Source organism: Lonchura striata, chromosome 8 (genome assembly GCF_046129695.1).
Source record: "Lonchura striata isolate bLonStr1 chromosome 8, bLonStr1.mat, whole genome shotgun sequence".
In the NCBI taxonomy this organism is placed as follows: domain Eukaryota; kingdom Metazoa; phylum Chordata; class Aves; order Passeriformes; family Estrildidae; genus Lonchura; species Lonchura striata.
Genome location: NC_134610.1, coordinates 31673466 through 31690205, shown reverse-complemented (window position 1 = coordinate 31690205; position 16740 = coordinate 31673466). Strand labels below are relative to the sequence as shown.

Here is a 16740-nt window from a genome sequence, read left to right as displayed (position 1 = left end):
TTGATGGGATGCCATTTCAATAATTAATATTATTTTAATATAATTACCACCATGTATTGCACCTGAAAACAGAGCAAGGCTGTGACTGATTCTTGCCACTTCTTCCCTGTAGCACCTCTGGTCTCTGAGGCTTATTAGCAGATCTGTCCAGAAACCATCAAAAGGTAAGGTTCAAATTAATTCTTGGAGTAAAACGCACTGGAAAATTGTCAAAGTCAAAAATATTACTCCATTTTTTAAGTGGATGACAAGTTCTTAGTGAAACTTTGTAGTGCCTTTTTTTTTTTTTCTATCCTGAGATAGCTTTATAAGCATGCAGTTGTTTAAAAGCAAAACCTAACTGAACACAAATTATGGTGGCAGCAGCAAATCAGAAAAATAGATCTGAAAGGTAAATAATATCTTGAGTTAATAACTGGTGAGTAAATTAAATGCATACAGCCTCCTCTTTGGGAAGACCAAAGGCACTGAAACTAGGTGTGCTTTCAAGGAACATGAAAATGGCTTATTAACACTTGCAGATTGTTAAGATTCAAGGCATTAAAGCTAACAAACACTCTTGAAGTACTACTTTGGGTAATGTGTAACCAGCTCCAGCCATTATTGTAACACTGGGGTGGGAATCAGACACTTATTTGATTGCTAAATAAATTTAGCAGCACTATGCAGAGTAATTTTGATCAGGAAATACAGATGTGTTGAGAAACACACAATGTAACAGATTTAAAGCCTGATCTAAACATTATGTAGACATGAGTTCTAGAAGGGATGGAAAAAATAGGTAAGAGACATTTACATTTGTTACCAGACAAAACTGATGCTATAAATGACCTTGTCACATGTGCAGTCAGCTTTGGCCAGAAAACCCAAAACAGGAGCTTCTGAAGTCAACTTTCTAGTCTGAAATGTCTTGGAAGTATTTTTTTGTAACCTATAAGACCTTGCTGTGCTTACCAAGCAGCGTATGCTAATCCTAGAAGATACAAGTCTTCTAATTTTCATCCAGTTGTATGAGGAATTTGTACAATGTTAAAAACCTTAAAAGCTTGAATTTTAATACCAAAACCAGCATTCACAAGGCCCTTGGTGCACATTGTGTTGTGTATTATATGTTAGATCATATGTGATCATATGTTAGATCTTGTTTTCCTCTTTCCAATGGTTAACTGAGGAGGTTTCAATAAAACAAAGTTGAAAAATGGCCATAACTGACATTTTAAATGAGAATTATTTACTGCAGTAGTAGTAATTATGCTGAAACAGAGAAGATGGCCAAATATTTGGACAACTTCTATCAGCTTCTCAGGCAAAGGACAAACCTGGCATCAAAACTTGGGTTAGACATTCTGAAAGCAATAAAGAACATCTTTGCTACCCACCAGCCTCAAATTCAATTTCACTTAGGAGCTCATCCAAAACAGGGCTCTAGCTAGAAAATAATATTCCTTGCATTAGTGGCTCTATTTCACAGGTACACTACAAAACCTACCTATCTTTCCAAATCCTGAATGTCTGCTTGCACCATGTAAAATAATTCAGATGACTAAAACCAACTTGGGAACATAATTACAAGAATCTTATTTCTGTTATAGTAGGAACTGAAGAGGGCTTCTAAGTGGTTTGTGAATGAGAAATAACAGATGCAACTGAAGAATTGGTAGGAGGGTGAGAGGATGGGTACTGGCCTTTTGCCACACACTTCTCCTGGCATTCCTCCAGCGTTAGGAAGTTGTTCCCATTGCCGTGGCATCCACCATATTCAAATACTTCACACTTGCGGCTTTTGATGTTGAAGAAATAGCGGATGTGGATGGCTTTGCACGGGCCATCATCTGCTTTCATGGCACAGAACGAGTGCACGAGCTTCAGTGGTGGCAAACCAGCACCTGGAACACAGAGGAGAAGCAGAAGAGCCGAGTTAGTTTGCTGCATGGTGTAACTCCCAAATGAGACTGCTTGTGTGTTCTGCTGGAGAGGCACCGCACAACATCTGTGTGCAAAGCTCCGAGCACACTGAACAGATGTGAAAAGAAAAACAAGAAAAACATCATCTGTCGGAACACAAATTCCATTCGATCAGTTCAGATGTGTGGCTCCAATTTTCCACCAAAACAGCTCGCAGTATAAACTTCAGCTCCTCATCACAAACCTCTAAACAGTTATGGAGCGTGGCTTAGTCACACGAGCAGGGGTGCGATGCTGAATAACAAAAACACACAAAGACACGAAGACCACCAGGGCAGCAAGGGTTTCTTGGGCTCTCTTCCATGCCCTGATCCCAGAGAACTTGGCTCGTAAAGGATCTGCCAGGGAACAGTGTGGGATGGCCAGAGCCCTGCAGAGGGCATCCCTCTCCTGTCAGATGGCACTTCACTGAGCCACAAACCCTGTTGGCACCACTGGCAGGCACCAGGCTCCTTTTCCTTGCATCTCACTGTTCCTTGCATTACAGCTGTCAACAGCAAACAGCTAGAAAGTCAAGGCAAAACAAAACTGAATGTTTTCAAATTGTGTCCTTTCTGTCTTTCAGTATATATTAGGTCAGGAAATGTTCTATATAAGTTTTCATAGGCATTGTGAAGAACACTACCAAAGTTTCACCCTGTCAATAAGGAAATTCTGACTAGCAGTCCAGTTCCTGATACTGTTCCCTTATAAATATATGGTTTTCTATACTTTTCTGTTTTGCTTTTCCAAGGCAGTATTTTACCCTAGAGGGTTCTGAAAGCTCTACAGAGCTTGTGTGCTTGCCACAGGAGCCAGAAGAACAGACCTAAAGCTTTTCATTAATTCTGCTACAGCTAATTAGAACACTGATGTCTCAGAATGTATATGCAAACATATCTACCTGTGCTCTTTGCAGTGGTCCAGGAAGGAGACAAAAAAAAAAAAAAAAAAGCGCTTACATGATAATGTAATCATTGCAGATTCCTACTATTACTAGTTTAAGTTTCCAGTATTAATTAAAAGAAGGCTTATGATATGGTGAAAAGGGAACTTGTGTACTTACTACCCACCTGCTCTATGGCTATCTAATTTTAGCATCTAAAATTTACCTTATTATACAATCTTTGAATGAAGTTCAAGAGCTGAGATAAATCCTCAGAAGTACTGAGGTCCATGGATTTTATTCCATTTGATTATAGGTTATCAAACTTACAGAAAAGAAATAGCATTTCTTTTGCAGGAATAGCACTTAAGTCCTTGAAAAATTAACAACCTCTATTACAAGATTACTACCAACAGAACAATTGTAGCACACAATCAGATCCTCCAAAAGTGGACCATTTGGTGTTGAAATACATATAAAAAGGACTCAATAAAATTTAAATTCTATTTAAATATGCAGTCCCCAAAATAGTTTGTGACTTATGCAATATTGGTGAAAATACACTTTCATATTTTGAAGCTGGGTATAATAGATTTGAAAATATTATTGAAGATTTTACAGTAGGAAATATTGATTAAATAAAAATTATTAATTATAAGAGGTGTTAGATTTGATAAAATTGCTGTGAAGCTCAGCTTGCCAAACAAGATTTCAGAGAGTTTTTTCTTTCCGTTTTCATTAGCTGAGTCTTCCTGAATCCACAAAGATTTAGTATCAAGAAGTCACAATAAATGCCAAGTTGGACTTCAAAGGTTCTAAAGTTCTCCAAAAGGCTTGAGAATCCTTTGGAAGGGACTTAAAAAGGTTCAGCTTAAAAAGTTGAGAGGATACTGCGTTGCAAAATGAAATTTTGGATTTCCCCTGCTCAGTACCAGGAAAAAAATGCCTTCAAAACACCAATGTTTTCAGTAAGTTATCGAGTCACTCCTGAAATGCTAAAATCAAACACTCAGAGCTCCACAGGAACCAATCCAACCCAGATGTGTCAGGGTGAGGGCTGGCAGCTGGTTTAACACGTCATTTTCTTGGCACCTGAGAAATGAGATCCCCTCCGTGACCTCTGCCAGTGACCCAGTTCAGTCTACAAGAGGTTGTGAAAACTTACCAGGTTTCTTAACCACTGAAATTTCAGACGCACAATTATGGCAGCTCATTTTCTTGCTGCATTGCACCACCCCAGTGTGGTGGGCTATCCAAACAAAACCAGTATGCGAGCATTGTTGCAAAACTTCACCATGAGGAGGAACAAATGGCTTAGCAGAGCTCATCCTGGGAACTTTCTGGTCTCCACTCCTAGCCCACTTCCCATCAGACCCACGGAACAAAGTCGTTGTTTTGGTTACCTCCTAAGGCCTTTCCCCTGCAGTCGCAGGGATGCTGCTAACCACTGTCAGATGTCAGATGTCCTGACATCTGCTGAGAACACAATGACTGACTGTGTCACACTTGGCAATCTCTCAGCTCCCTAGGAATGCTAGAAAGCTGCCACAGTTTGAGTAAAATCTGTACCCTGTCAAACCCGCAGGGGCCAAACCCTCCAACTTCAAACAGTAACCAAGTGACTCTGAAGGAAGAGGTCTCCAAGGGATTTGGCGGAACTGAATCATTCTTCTGTCTGGAAACAGTGAAAGAATTCTTCCCCATTATTTTACACCTGGGAACACTTAACTCACACAGATGATATAAAATTAGCTTTCCTTCTCAGATTAGAGCAGCAGATGAGAGGGCAAGCAGGAGTAGATCTGCACAGACACACATCTGCCTGCACTCGTTTCATTTGTGGAATATACCTGGACAAAATTCATTCTTAGTGTAAGGATTCATCCTCTGCTCTTGAACACTGGGACAAAGTGTTATTACATTTTAGGTGTGAAAAGCACAGGATATGACATTTAGTGAAGATGTCTGTCAGGAAAGTCAGTGAAAATTCCTCAGAAGAAACAGAGGAAGATAACACTTGAATGAATGCTAATGGAGTTTCTCATCCAAGTGAAGTAAAATTCCAAGCAATCTGAAGCAGTCAGTTCTAGGATTTCACTACTGTCCTTGTAAAACAGCCCTTTTTTTGGTAATATACTGCCTGAATATTCTTTATTATATACTAAATTTTTACTTCCTTCATGCATACACAAAATAATTTAAACCTATATATATATACACATATGATAAATCAGTTTCAATTTTCCAATATACCATTTGTGGCTTGCTATTCAAGGCTGCTGCATGAGAGGAGGTTGATTTCTATACCCTCAACCTTGATTTTGGTATCTCCAAGTTCAGTTGTTTCCCTGGCTGCTTGAAGTCTTGGTGGGGCAGCAGCTGCCCTGTGCTCACTGCAATCACTTCAGTAGCCCAAACCTCTGCCTACTCTTTTTAATGGAAAATTTTGTCTCCTCTTGTCTCCATACAAAATAAACTCATTTCTTCCCATCTTTTTATTGGCCTTGCTTTCTAATCCTCTCATAACTCCTATTTGGATGATTCCTATTAGTCTGGATTTCTGGTAAAATACACTGTAGAGAATTGAATATAATCCCCTATCTGATGCATTACTAGTGGCAAATAGAGTGGAATAATTATTCTTGGTTTTTTTCCTTAATCCAACAAAAAATCACTTGCCTTTGTTTTTAAAACAACATTGAATTTATTTTGTAATGCTCTACAGCTTCCATTGACTTTCCAGCAAATAGAACCTTGTTATACAGATGCTTCAACATTAAATTTCCATCTTGTATTTATGATTGCATTAATTCTCCTTCTTAAGCATAGCACATTGCATTTGTCATTTTAAAAAATGTTAATTTAACTCCTCATGTTAGATCAGGTGCTGTTGGATATTTCTGACTCATCCAATTTAGACATCTGGTCCAAATACATTAAGAATTCCTGAATAATTGTAGGACTCTATTAGCCTAGACCAAGACCATTTTGTTTTAAATACCATAAATAATGATTACGGCTGGTTACTATCACACAGAAATTATAACTTTCCATTCTAAAACTGAAAAAAAACCCAGCAAAATCTTCTTTCCCTTTTTTCCTGCCCCTTGCCAGCTTTTTAATATAATGATTTCCTTACATCAGCTGCATGAGCCCTAAACACCCATTACTGTGTTCTAAGAGCCACTGCACTCCCCAGTCTGTGTTAAGAGCAAAGTAATGCCCATGAAATGGCTGACAATGAGAATGAGCTTATTGCAGGTATTTTTTGTCACTATTTTTCTTCCTCCAGTCCTTCAGCCTTCCTGCTTTTTGCAGCTGTCCTACAAGGTGGGGCCAAGGCTGTCCCTATACAGCACAGCCATTCTCACCTTTGTTGTCACCCTCGTGGCAATTTTGGCCACTCAAGGGGACAGTGTGGACACCACTCCTCATTTCAGTGCAGTCATTTCTGCCCTGGAAGAAGCAGTTTTTCTCTAATAAGCTGCAGCCAGCCCTGGGCACACAGGGCTGTGGGTGATCCAGGCAAGGCTCTGTTATCACTTCACCAGAAAGCAGGGCAGTATTACAAAAGCAGAAGTGGTGAATAATGTCTCTAATCCTCTTACATTAGTACAAGTGAAAACAATGCCTTTGGATGGAGGCATAACAAAAGACTCTTATTTGGCTTTCAGACTCTTGTGGATAATCTGCAGGATAAAAAGACCTCCTTTTAATTAGAAAATGAACTGACTTCTATACTGCACAATGAGAAAATTATTTCTATGCAGCACAATAAATATGAAAGGTGTGTTATGGAGGAGTTGCTTTTCAGAACAGAGAGATATGAATTGGGAGAATAAAGATCACGTATATTTCTGACTTTTTATGCAAAAATACTTTGTTTTAGTTTGCTTAGGCTATGTGTTCTTAACTTTATAAGAATTTCCATGGTTATCCTTAATTATGAAGACATGCTGTCATCTTTGCAGCCTTCCTTGGCAATGTCTCCCTTTGATAAGTGGTATCAATACTAAGCACCTTGTCACTAATGAATAGCTGTTTCTTTTCTCTCCATCTTTGTCAATTTGACAGCTTCCCACCCACACACTGTTCAGTGCTCTTCCTACCCTGTGTTTCCTACATTTTTTTATAGGCGGGCACATTTTTTCTTGGCAAGCTTTCACATATGAATAAAAAGCACATTCAATTTGTGAGTAATTTTCTTCAGGCTTTGGAACATCAGCTAAAGTGCTGCCTACCACATACGGGATTAATGAACAATATACATAACCTGGTTATTTTTATACCTTTCATTTTTGTTATTGTACTTATCTATTGATGGAAAAATGACAGGTTTTGCTGGAAGAGAACAAATGAAAAATATTTTTATTACATTGGGCTTGACCCTGCAATCTTGATTATTACTGTAATTAAAATAGACAAAATCCCACCTCTGAAATTCACAAAGCACTTGTACTCATCGTGATCCAGAAGCATGACATTAAAAATAATGGATGCACATAATTTTATCCTTTAATATCTGAAATTTATGGAATGTTGGGGTAAAATTTCATTGCTTTATAATCATCTAACTTCAAAAATAAATATTATCAATGATATTGCAGCCCACAAAATTTCAACATTTAAAGTCTGAGTCCAGAAGTTAAATCTTGAGAAACCACAAACAAAATTTTAGTTAACAACAATCTAAATATTTAGTTAAAACAGTACAGCAAAAGCTTTTTTATTGTAAACACTGCAACTGAGTCCTCAATAGTCACAAAACCAGGATCCTAGTTTAATACCTAAGCCCCACATCTGATGGGTTTTTACTTCAGAATTAAAGCCAGAAGTTCAGAATTGTTTTCCATACTAAATCAGTTAGTGGTCACATAATCCTAAGTAAGCAGTTGCAAAATAACCAGTGAAAAAATAATCCCCAGTAAAATGACTATTTAATTTACTTGAGATTATTTACTTATTTTCTTTTATAAACAAAGCAAATAGAGGAAAAAAAATTAAGCCATCGGATTTCTTGTTATGGTGACAAAGTTTGCAAGCTGATTTGGCCTTCATGACCTGCAAGCTTGCCTAAGAATTTATACAGCATTAAGGGTTGTGGGGCAAAGATAAATGTGACTTTGCCCTCAAACAAAAAGGGAATTTTTGTACTTCAAGAGTTTAAAAGAGACAAGTTTATTCTGAATGAACCGGTCTTTACTATACAGTCATTCTAGTCATACACTTGACCTGCAACACCACATATTTAAAATTGTAGTGACTAATTGTGACATGGTGCTATCTTAGTGTAGCCATGACTGTGCACAGCTACTAGTTCTGCCTCAAAAAACACTGCTGCAAAAATCTGATAGAGAGCAATAATCTGGATGGAATAGGAGAAAAGATAACAAAAATATTCTCCCTTAGCTGCACTTTCATTTGCACTTCCAAATCAGACTTGTCAAACAAAAGCATCCACTTCCAACTCCTCTGCAGCTTAGGGAAGTGATCACAGTTTCAAGTCATGTCCTCAAAGGCAAAATGAATATTTTATTGTGGTCCAACAGTGTATTTTTCCCTCATCTTCCTCAGAATTGTTTGGGAAGAAATTGAAATACCCTTTCACAATGATAGCCAGTTTAGAATTCTGATAGATCTTAATTTCAGTGAAGTAAACAATGATCTTACCATGGTGAAAAGTCTAGAACATCCCCATTTGTAACAGTCACATGGCTTTTCTAATAAAATTTTTCAACTGGTGAGTTTTTAGTCATAGAATTGTAGAATATCCTAAGTCGGAAGGGATCAACAAGGATCAAGTCCAGTTCTTTTATTTATTCAGTGATATCATTTGGGCAATACAAAGACCTTCGTTAAGGCCCAGGAAAACTACCAGGACAGTAATTGTATAATCCTTAAATCCAACTTTGCAAATTAACTGTGACTCATGAGATCTGTAACATCAATCTACAATGGTATTAGTAATATTTTTGCTTTTTCTGTGTAAGGAAATAAAGCTTGAGTTAACCAGCTCTATGTTTCCTTGCCTGAACAATGAACCTTTCCATGCTCCTAAAGCAGAGCTTTAAAGCAATCACCTTGATACCTAACCCTGTGTTTGATTAGGATTAGATATTCCAAATAGCTTGGGAAATAGAAGCCCCAGCAGAATGCAATTTTGCTAAAGATTGATAATTCTAAGCATCTCTGTCTTAGTTAGAGGACATTTTTAGCTTAGTCTCAATTTCCAAAGTTTCCCACAGAAGTTCAAGTACAGAATTACATCTGCAGTGCATTTTAACACAGTGGGCTTGGGTGTTTGAGTGTTTGGTTGAGTTTTAGGTGTTGTCTAGGATCTCTTACCCACAGCATGCTCTTCTTTGCTGCCATCCAGCTCAGCAGTTGTGCACCCGGCAATACAGAAGAGCATCAAGATAAAGGGTGAAGGTAAGGAACGTCCCTCTTTTCTTCCCTTCATCTTCCCTGTATAACAAAAATGAGAGTTGACAAACTCAGTCAGGTTCCTGGAGCATTTTGCAGAAGCCCTGTGGGCAGGCACACCAACTGGGAGCTTTGGGGTAATGCGAGCTCTTTTAGTACCATCTTGCAAGCACAATGAAACACAAGACAAGGATTGCAGTTGTGCTCAGCAGATTGCAAGTCTCCTGTCCCATCTCCAATGCACAACTTTTGAAATATACTGTAAATGGAAAAAAATGAGCAAAAGCTAGAGTGTTTTTCAAAGAAACAGAAGTAGCATCTTTCATTGTAATTCTAAGTGGAACTCCAGCTTTACAATCCTTTATATACAAAGTTTTGTAGTACATGACCTTGGAAGAATTTTGAATTTTTAGCCAAAAAAAAAAAAAAAGTTAAAAAAAATAGTTACAACAAATCTTTTAATTCACCCCTTATAAAAAGTCCAGTCATGCTTTAAAACAGAAAGTAACTCTGCACATGCTAACCTGAAGTTGTCCAAGACTGTCTTTGTGAGACATCTGATTCATTATGTTATTTTGACATCAACTAAAATTAAAATAAATCCAAACTAATAAAATTGGTATTGAGGGAAATATTAATTAAAAAATTCAAAGAACTGCACAGACAATTACCAATACAATATAAACAAAGTTGATGATAGTTTGAATTTTTCCAGGCTCACTTAAAGCAGAAATACCATCAATTATTCAGATTTGATACTTAGATACAAAGTAATAACTTTCAAACTGCCTGGCTCCAGTGAGGTCACTGGAATAAAAAGTTACAAAATGCAGTTATTGTTTTTAAAATTAAATGGGAAAGAGCAAATTTCTAGCACACTGTTTTCCTTAGAAGTTATCATTGGCACAATTGTAGCTCTTCATAAAGGAACTTGCTAATTATCCACAACCTCAGTAACCCATTAATTAATTCCGTGTTTGTCTCTGAGCCCTCAGTTTCCATGTTTGAGTTTTTCCAAACATGCCATCAGAACTCTCACTAGTTCAACAAAACTCTATTTGAATTTAGTTTTTCATCACTTAAATTGAGGCTTTGGGTCCTTCTTCCAGGAATCCACAGAGTATAGATCTAGATTGCAAAATTTAGTAATCAGTTTTTAGTCAGTTTTCCCATATTCTCCAAAGCTTTTCCCCAAGTAGAACACAGGCAACCAAGCAGAAATGGAAATCCTTAGTAAGTTCCTAATTTTTTTTTGGAATTTGGAAATAGAATTCTGTGTATCATGAGCTACCATACAGCACTGTCACTGTATGTTTATGAGGACAAATTACTGCATCGGTACAGAGACCAAAACCCTTACCAGGATATAGTATTTCTATTCCTCCACTCAACTTCTACATTTCCCTTAAGAGGAAGGGTCCCAAGTGTGCCAAAATCTGGGCATCTCCATGCTTGGGCCAGCTCCCAACGGGAGCAGGGCAGGCTGTGCAGCAGCATATCTGCCTTGCTGCAAAGTCTCCTGAGCAAACACAACCTCCTTTATCCTCCTGCTGACCTCCCCAGGAGCTCACACAGGCCCAGAACATTGGGTCAGCCTTGGGTGGAGGTGGGATGAGTGGGGTGAAGGTTTTGGTAATAAAATGCTCAAATTCTTCTGTAGTTTAATTATATCTTCTTATTCCTAAAGGAAGAATGAAATCCCAGATCAAAGCATACTTGGCACTGGATTTTCAATTAAAACCCAAACCCTCTAGAAAAAGTCCAGGTTTTCTGATTGGATGTTCAGCTGCCCAGTAACAGAGCTTTAAAGTTATAAGCCTCTTATGATATTGGTATAGTTATTTTTTTAAACACTCCGATTTTTTTGTTGTATTTGTATGGAGTGCAAAATTCAAAATACTTCATCTATGATATCTGTCTCAGCAAAATGTCAAATGCACATGTTAGTGAAAAACTATCATGAGAAAAATATGAAATATTTCAATTTTAAATAGATCATGTTTAACTGTCTGCTTATTTCAGCCACATTCTGAAAACTTCTGAGAGTAAATAAAGCCTTTTCCTCCAGAAGGATGCTAGCTTAGGACAGCCAGGCATCAGTCCAGCATTAATATTCTACATCATCGTGCCATTAATGTATATTTCACACAGACAATTCCTTAGGAACTGGCATTCTACTGCTCCCAAACTCCCCACCTTTTAATGAGACATTTTATAACAGACAGCAATTATTTTACTTGACAAAGGAGATCAAAGGTCTGTGGATAATAATTGGCACTGATTTATTTTCTGATTTAATTAAACACTTTTCATTTAGAGCCATTAGCTTCCCTCAGGCTGAAATACAGGTAGCCAAGGCAGACCACAAGCAATCAAGGAAACTCCCAGTTACAGATCCTTACTACCTGGCCTTATAATCAAGGCTTTTTTCCTCCTGACACCCAAAACAAAAGTAGAAGGAAGATCTCAACATCTTTTTGACAAAACTAGAAAAGTATAAAACTCAGTGTCTTGTCCATGAAGCTTGCAGCCTTTAGAGACAGACTTTTATTATTTTTTAACCTAGCAGTCTCTTCAACACCAATTTCTCGAATTCCTTAAATGTTTAGTCACAAACTTTTTTCCCTCCAGTTGTGGCATTTATCTCTAACACGCTAACTGGAAAAAAGAAAACAAAACTAGTGTTTCCCACAGTAGCCAAAAAAAGACATCCTTAGAAAAAGGCCTAAAGTGGCATTGCAATGCCTGTAAAAGTGACTCATTCACACTGACAGTCCAGGAAACAAACACACGCACGCAAAAATGCAGATGATATAATTAAGTAGAGGAATTAATAGCAAAAGGTAGGATCTGCATAGCCAGAGGTCCATTTTAGCATAGCCTAAAATTAAAGATTAAAAGGTTCAACTAGACAGGATTATAACACTTCTGATATAAAAGCAGACCTTTTCCAGTTCACTATGGTTCAGAGGCATTGTCTTTGCCCTGTGATATCTTACACTGCCTACTAGGTAGGACCTATGTGACAAAGGTTTCATCATTCTTATCTGCAGCATTGTCTCCCAGCTGGTAGAGTCAGTGATTCCTCAAAAATTATTTTATTACATGTGCTGGTTTGGAGCTGTTTTCTTATTCCCACAGCTATAAATATGAAAAATGGAGTGAGCAGGGATTCCATCACCTCTGTTCTGATGGTGATACCTAAGTCAGTGTTGAGCTGTCAATTAAACTGATTTCCACCAGACCCTTGTGCTGTCACAGCAGCTTTTTAAGTTCAGGCAGTGCACTGTGAATCATGAGCATGCAAACATTACTGACTGAAAGGAAAAGCTGTGGAAATCCCACCCCCCATTCCAGATTATCTCCATTTTTCTGTGCCCTGCTGTAGCAGCTCTCATAGCCTGTGTCAGTCCTGGGACCAGGGACTCAATCCGCTTCCTCCAGGAACTTCAATTCCTTTTTGTCATGAAAGAATTTTGGTTGGTTACCTACCTTTCACCATTTAGCATAAATACTTTGCTGCTGCACTACTCCAGTCTTTGAAGTTACCTAGTGAGAACTGGAAAGTGAAGTGAAAACTTAGAACTATGGAGAAAACTTGGAAAAACTAATGTTGTTATTGGCTTTTATGCTGAGAAGTTGTATAACTTGATGTCACTGTTTCAGATTTAAATTCCCACCTTGCTTCTGCTTTGTCACTGTTTCAGATTTAAACTCCCACCTTATTCTACTTTTATGAAGGTTGTAAATGTTGCTTTCCAAGCACACCTGATAAAAGAATTGAAAAGAAAAACCATGTCATATTTTGAAATGGAAATATAAAAAAATTATTAATGAACCCAGCACAAGAAGTCTCTTCTTTCTTATATGCCTGTAGACCTCTTGCCTTTAATTTTCCTTGTTAACTTCTTTCACTCTTGCTTTAAAAGTCTCTTCCATTTTCCCAGCTTAGGTCCAGGACCTGTTTTTTCCCTTCTGCTGGTCTGTTCACATCTGGCACTAGGTACTTCTGCCATCATGCCTCCACTCAACTCCTGTGACACAGCTCCTCCTCCTCCACTGAGCTCTCCTTCTTGCCTGGCTCAGTCAGATGTCCTATCCATGGTATCCATGACCCAAGAGCTAAGAACTGGATATAATCAGGTAGGCAGAGCTGTAGTGACAGTAAGCCTTGACTACAGAATCTTGCAAACAATTTTCCTGACTCCCTGACCAAGTAGTGCAGAGCACCTGATGAAACAGTCAAAGCAAATTATAACTTCTGAAATTAAGACTGATTTATTAAAATAACTGCCCTTTTCACAGGACCACTTGGTTTGTCTAGAACAAATCACATAACTAGTTCATTTCCATTTTGATATAGCTTTCAACAGGGAAAAAAAATCTTTTGCTCCTATCAAAATATTTTTACATGTGGACTAAAGCAAATAACTTGCTTACATACTTTCATAAAACTTAATAAACAAAAAAACCCACTACACTCAGGCCTGAACTGCTCAAACTACCCGTTGGTAGCAAAAATATTGGCCATCTGATCTTATTTTCAAACAGAGAATGTTTTCAATATCCTAATAAAAACCACTCCAGAGCACAAGATCCGCTAGCAAAACAAACAAGAGGCAATATTACTCACATCTAAGCACTATAAAGTGTCTAACCTGGCTTTTTCCTAGCAGTTTGGACTGCAAAAGTCCAACCCATGTATTATGGATATCCAGAAGTGAATTTAGACATCAATTAACTTAGCACAACCTGCTTTTCTAGTGGGGAGAGTAATTTCAGCACTATATTATATATATATGTAATCCAGTGGTGTGTAATTTCCCATTTGCACTTGTGATGTGGAAGCATGACTACTTAATCAGGTGCTGAAAATACCACAGGCAGGCACAGGAGAAAACTACTGACACACTGATGCTTGTGACTGGTTTTGGTCATACCCATTCACCTTTTGTCACCTCACCTTCACATCAATCACATTTTCACACAGGTTCCAAATACAAATTTCCCTGCTCTGTCAAGCAAGTTTAGGTCACTTGGTCTATCTTCCCAGCTGGGGACACCACAGACAATTTTTCTGCAGTGGATGTGACTGTCACACAGGTTAGAAATGCTGACACTGCCTTCAGTGGGAATTGCCCAGGATTCAGACTGCCTCAGATTATCACCCTACAGCCACTTTAAACCAACATGAAATAACAATGCCATAGAAAAAAGGATTGCATTCCCTTCATCTCCTGCAGTGCCCGCTCCTCTGGACATAGAGCAAATGCCAACATGCTTTCTTGAAGTTCATAAAAACAATACCAATTGAGTATTTCCTCCACATAAAATATATATTTCTAACTTACCTACTGCAACTGCTCTTTTCAATGTAGTTACATTAAAATTAATTCTCTTGGAATGCTTTATTTTCTAAAGGAAGGTTAAATTTTCTGAAAGGAAGTTGAACTTTATTGTGGTCCAGCTTATGCCCTGGTGATCAAAAGCCTAGTTTTATTTTCTCTCTAAACTGTAAATCTAATTACCTGATTCAGAGCTTCACTCAGTTACTCATCAGGGAAGGTGGCAGCAATGCTAAAGTTGGGGAAAAAACCAGCTGTATTAACAGCACAGGAAGTAATTAAAAAACCAAACACAGAGTTGTGAGAGAAAATGAAAAGGAATAAAATCTATTTTGCTGTGAAGTAACTATGAGGGGAAGGGAATTATACAATTCTCCATATGGTTTTCCTTAATTTTGTCCCCAAGGGTACTCTGCCCCCATTGTAAAGTTAAAATGGTTTCATAAGACAAACATACAGAAGTGAGTAATTTGCCCCTGTTTTTCAAGACAGTTTTTTCTGGTTTCACTGTGAAGAGCAACTTCAGATAGGTAAGAGCCCATCAGCCCCTCCTGACTCTCTAGAGAGAAAATATGACTGTTCAGAATGCAGCCTAAACACACAACAGCAGGAACCACTGGAATTTGACAAATTTTAAACTCTTTGCTCCAAAACTGAGATATGACAGTCATGTAAACCTCAATGCTGCTTTTACTGATATTATTTTGCTTTTAATTTTAAAATTTATTTTTTTCTTCCTATACAAATGCTTTGAGTCTTTCTGGCAGACATTCTCAGAATGAACTGAATGCACACTAATAAAATTATGACAGTAAAAAGGCACTTAAAGCAGATGCCACCTTATCTTACAATGCAAGCTAAAATTACTTCCAGAATCACCTTTTCTAAAGTATTATAGCAACTTTCCAGTATGTGAAAAACTGTGTAACAGGTTTTTTTTTTTTCCAGAGGAGATTTCATTATTTTTTCTGAAACAATCCTAATCCCACTGATCTATCAGTGGGAAAAGTCTGTGCTCTGTGCCCTAAAATTGATCCAAGATGCACAGAATCAAAATAGCATAAAGGATATCCGTGCCTCTATACTGGTGAACACCTGGATACCAGTGTCTGCTTCTGTTTATTCATTTGGAAGACTTATTTGAGAAACAAACAGTCTTTGCAGGTAGAACTGGAGCTGATTAATTCTCCTCTAACTGTGAATCTGGACATGTTCTGAGAGTCTGCTAGGTTGCTCCTTCTTTTACACCCTTGCTTTGTTTCCAAGATCACTTTTCCTTCAGTTTCATAAAATTCTTTCTTTCTTCCCAGAAAACTGCCTCTTTTTATAATGCTGTCCCTCTAGACACCAAAGAGTCAAATTTTTACCACTGGGCTTTCAAAATTACTCTCCAATGAGACTAGAGATAGATATTTAATGGCAGTGAGTTTATCTATCTGTCCTGAGTCAGAAACATAAAACTCTAATTCAACATTTCGAATATTACTAGATGGATAACTATGAAGTTTTCATGAGCAATATTAGTAAATGTAGGCACTGCACTAAAGAGCTAAACACACCTTAAATGTCACATGGCTACACCAGGGAGCTGAAATGCTTTAAAACTCAAAATTACAAACTATGCCATGCATAATGTGAGGACAAACATTCAGATTACTGAAAGGAAATTTAAAGGGCACTCAGTGACTCTCTGGCATAAAAGTCATAAAATATTCAAATAAATGGATTCATCAAGCAATTGGTCACATGGCTGCTTTTTAATGAATCATTTCACATGAGGCATTATTTGACAGGAGAAAAGGTCAGAGCAGGACATGCTTTAATCACCTTTACCTCCTCAGCATTGTTCTGTGTTACACAAAGTAAACTTGATTATAATTCTCAAATTCAGTTTAAACAATAATTCAGAGGAATCTGCTGTGGATACAGATATTTGCTGCCTTCACAGACAGTAATAAGTGTCTCCTAGTGAAATTAAATAACGGGCAGAAGGCAACAAAGGGCAAAGGCTGACAGCTTTGCCCAAGTAGGTGTCCAGCAATTCCTCCAGCCTGCCCTTGCTGTTCCTATCTGCACTGACAGCTGCACTTCCTGTCTCTGTGTCTGCCCATAAGACACTCAGGAAGGAAGGTTTATATCTTT

At 37.9% G+C, this 16740-nt stretch overlaps 1 protein-coding gene across 3 annotated transcripts in view; it reads right to left on the bottom strand.

Moving 5' to 3' along the window:
• Nucleotides 1–16740, bottom strand: part of TFPI (tissue factor pathway inhibitor) — a 58771-nt gene that overhangs the window by 15161 nt on the left and 26870 nt on the right. For 2 of the 3 annotated variants that reach the window (XM_021540943.3, XM_077785155.1), the window contains exons 2-3: nt 9176–9295; nt 1686–1886 (exon numbers count right to left, since the gene is read on the bottom strand). In XM_021540943.3, coding sequence (XP_021396618.1) covers nt 1686–1886; nt 9176–9290 — 316 coding nt within the window. In that variant the 5' untranslated portion in view covers nt 9291–9295. The remainder of the gene's footprint in view (nt 1–1685; nt 1887–9175; nt 9296–16740) is intronic. The other variant, XM_077785156.1, reaches the window with a different exon arrangement.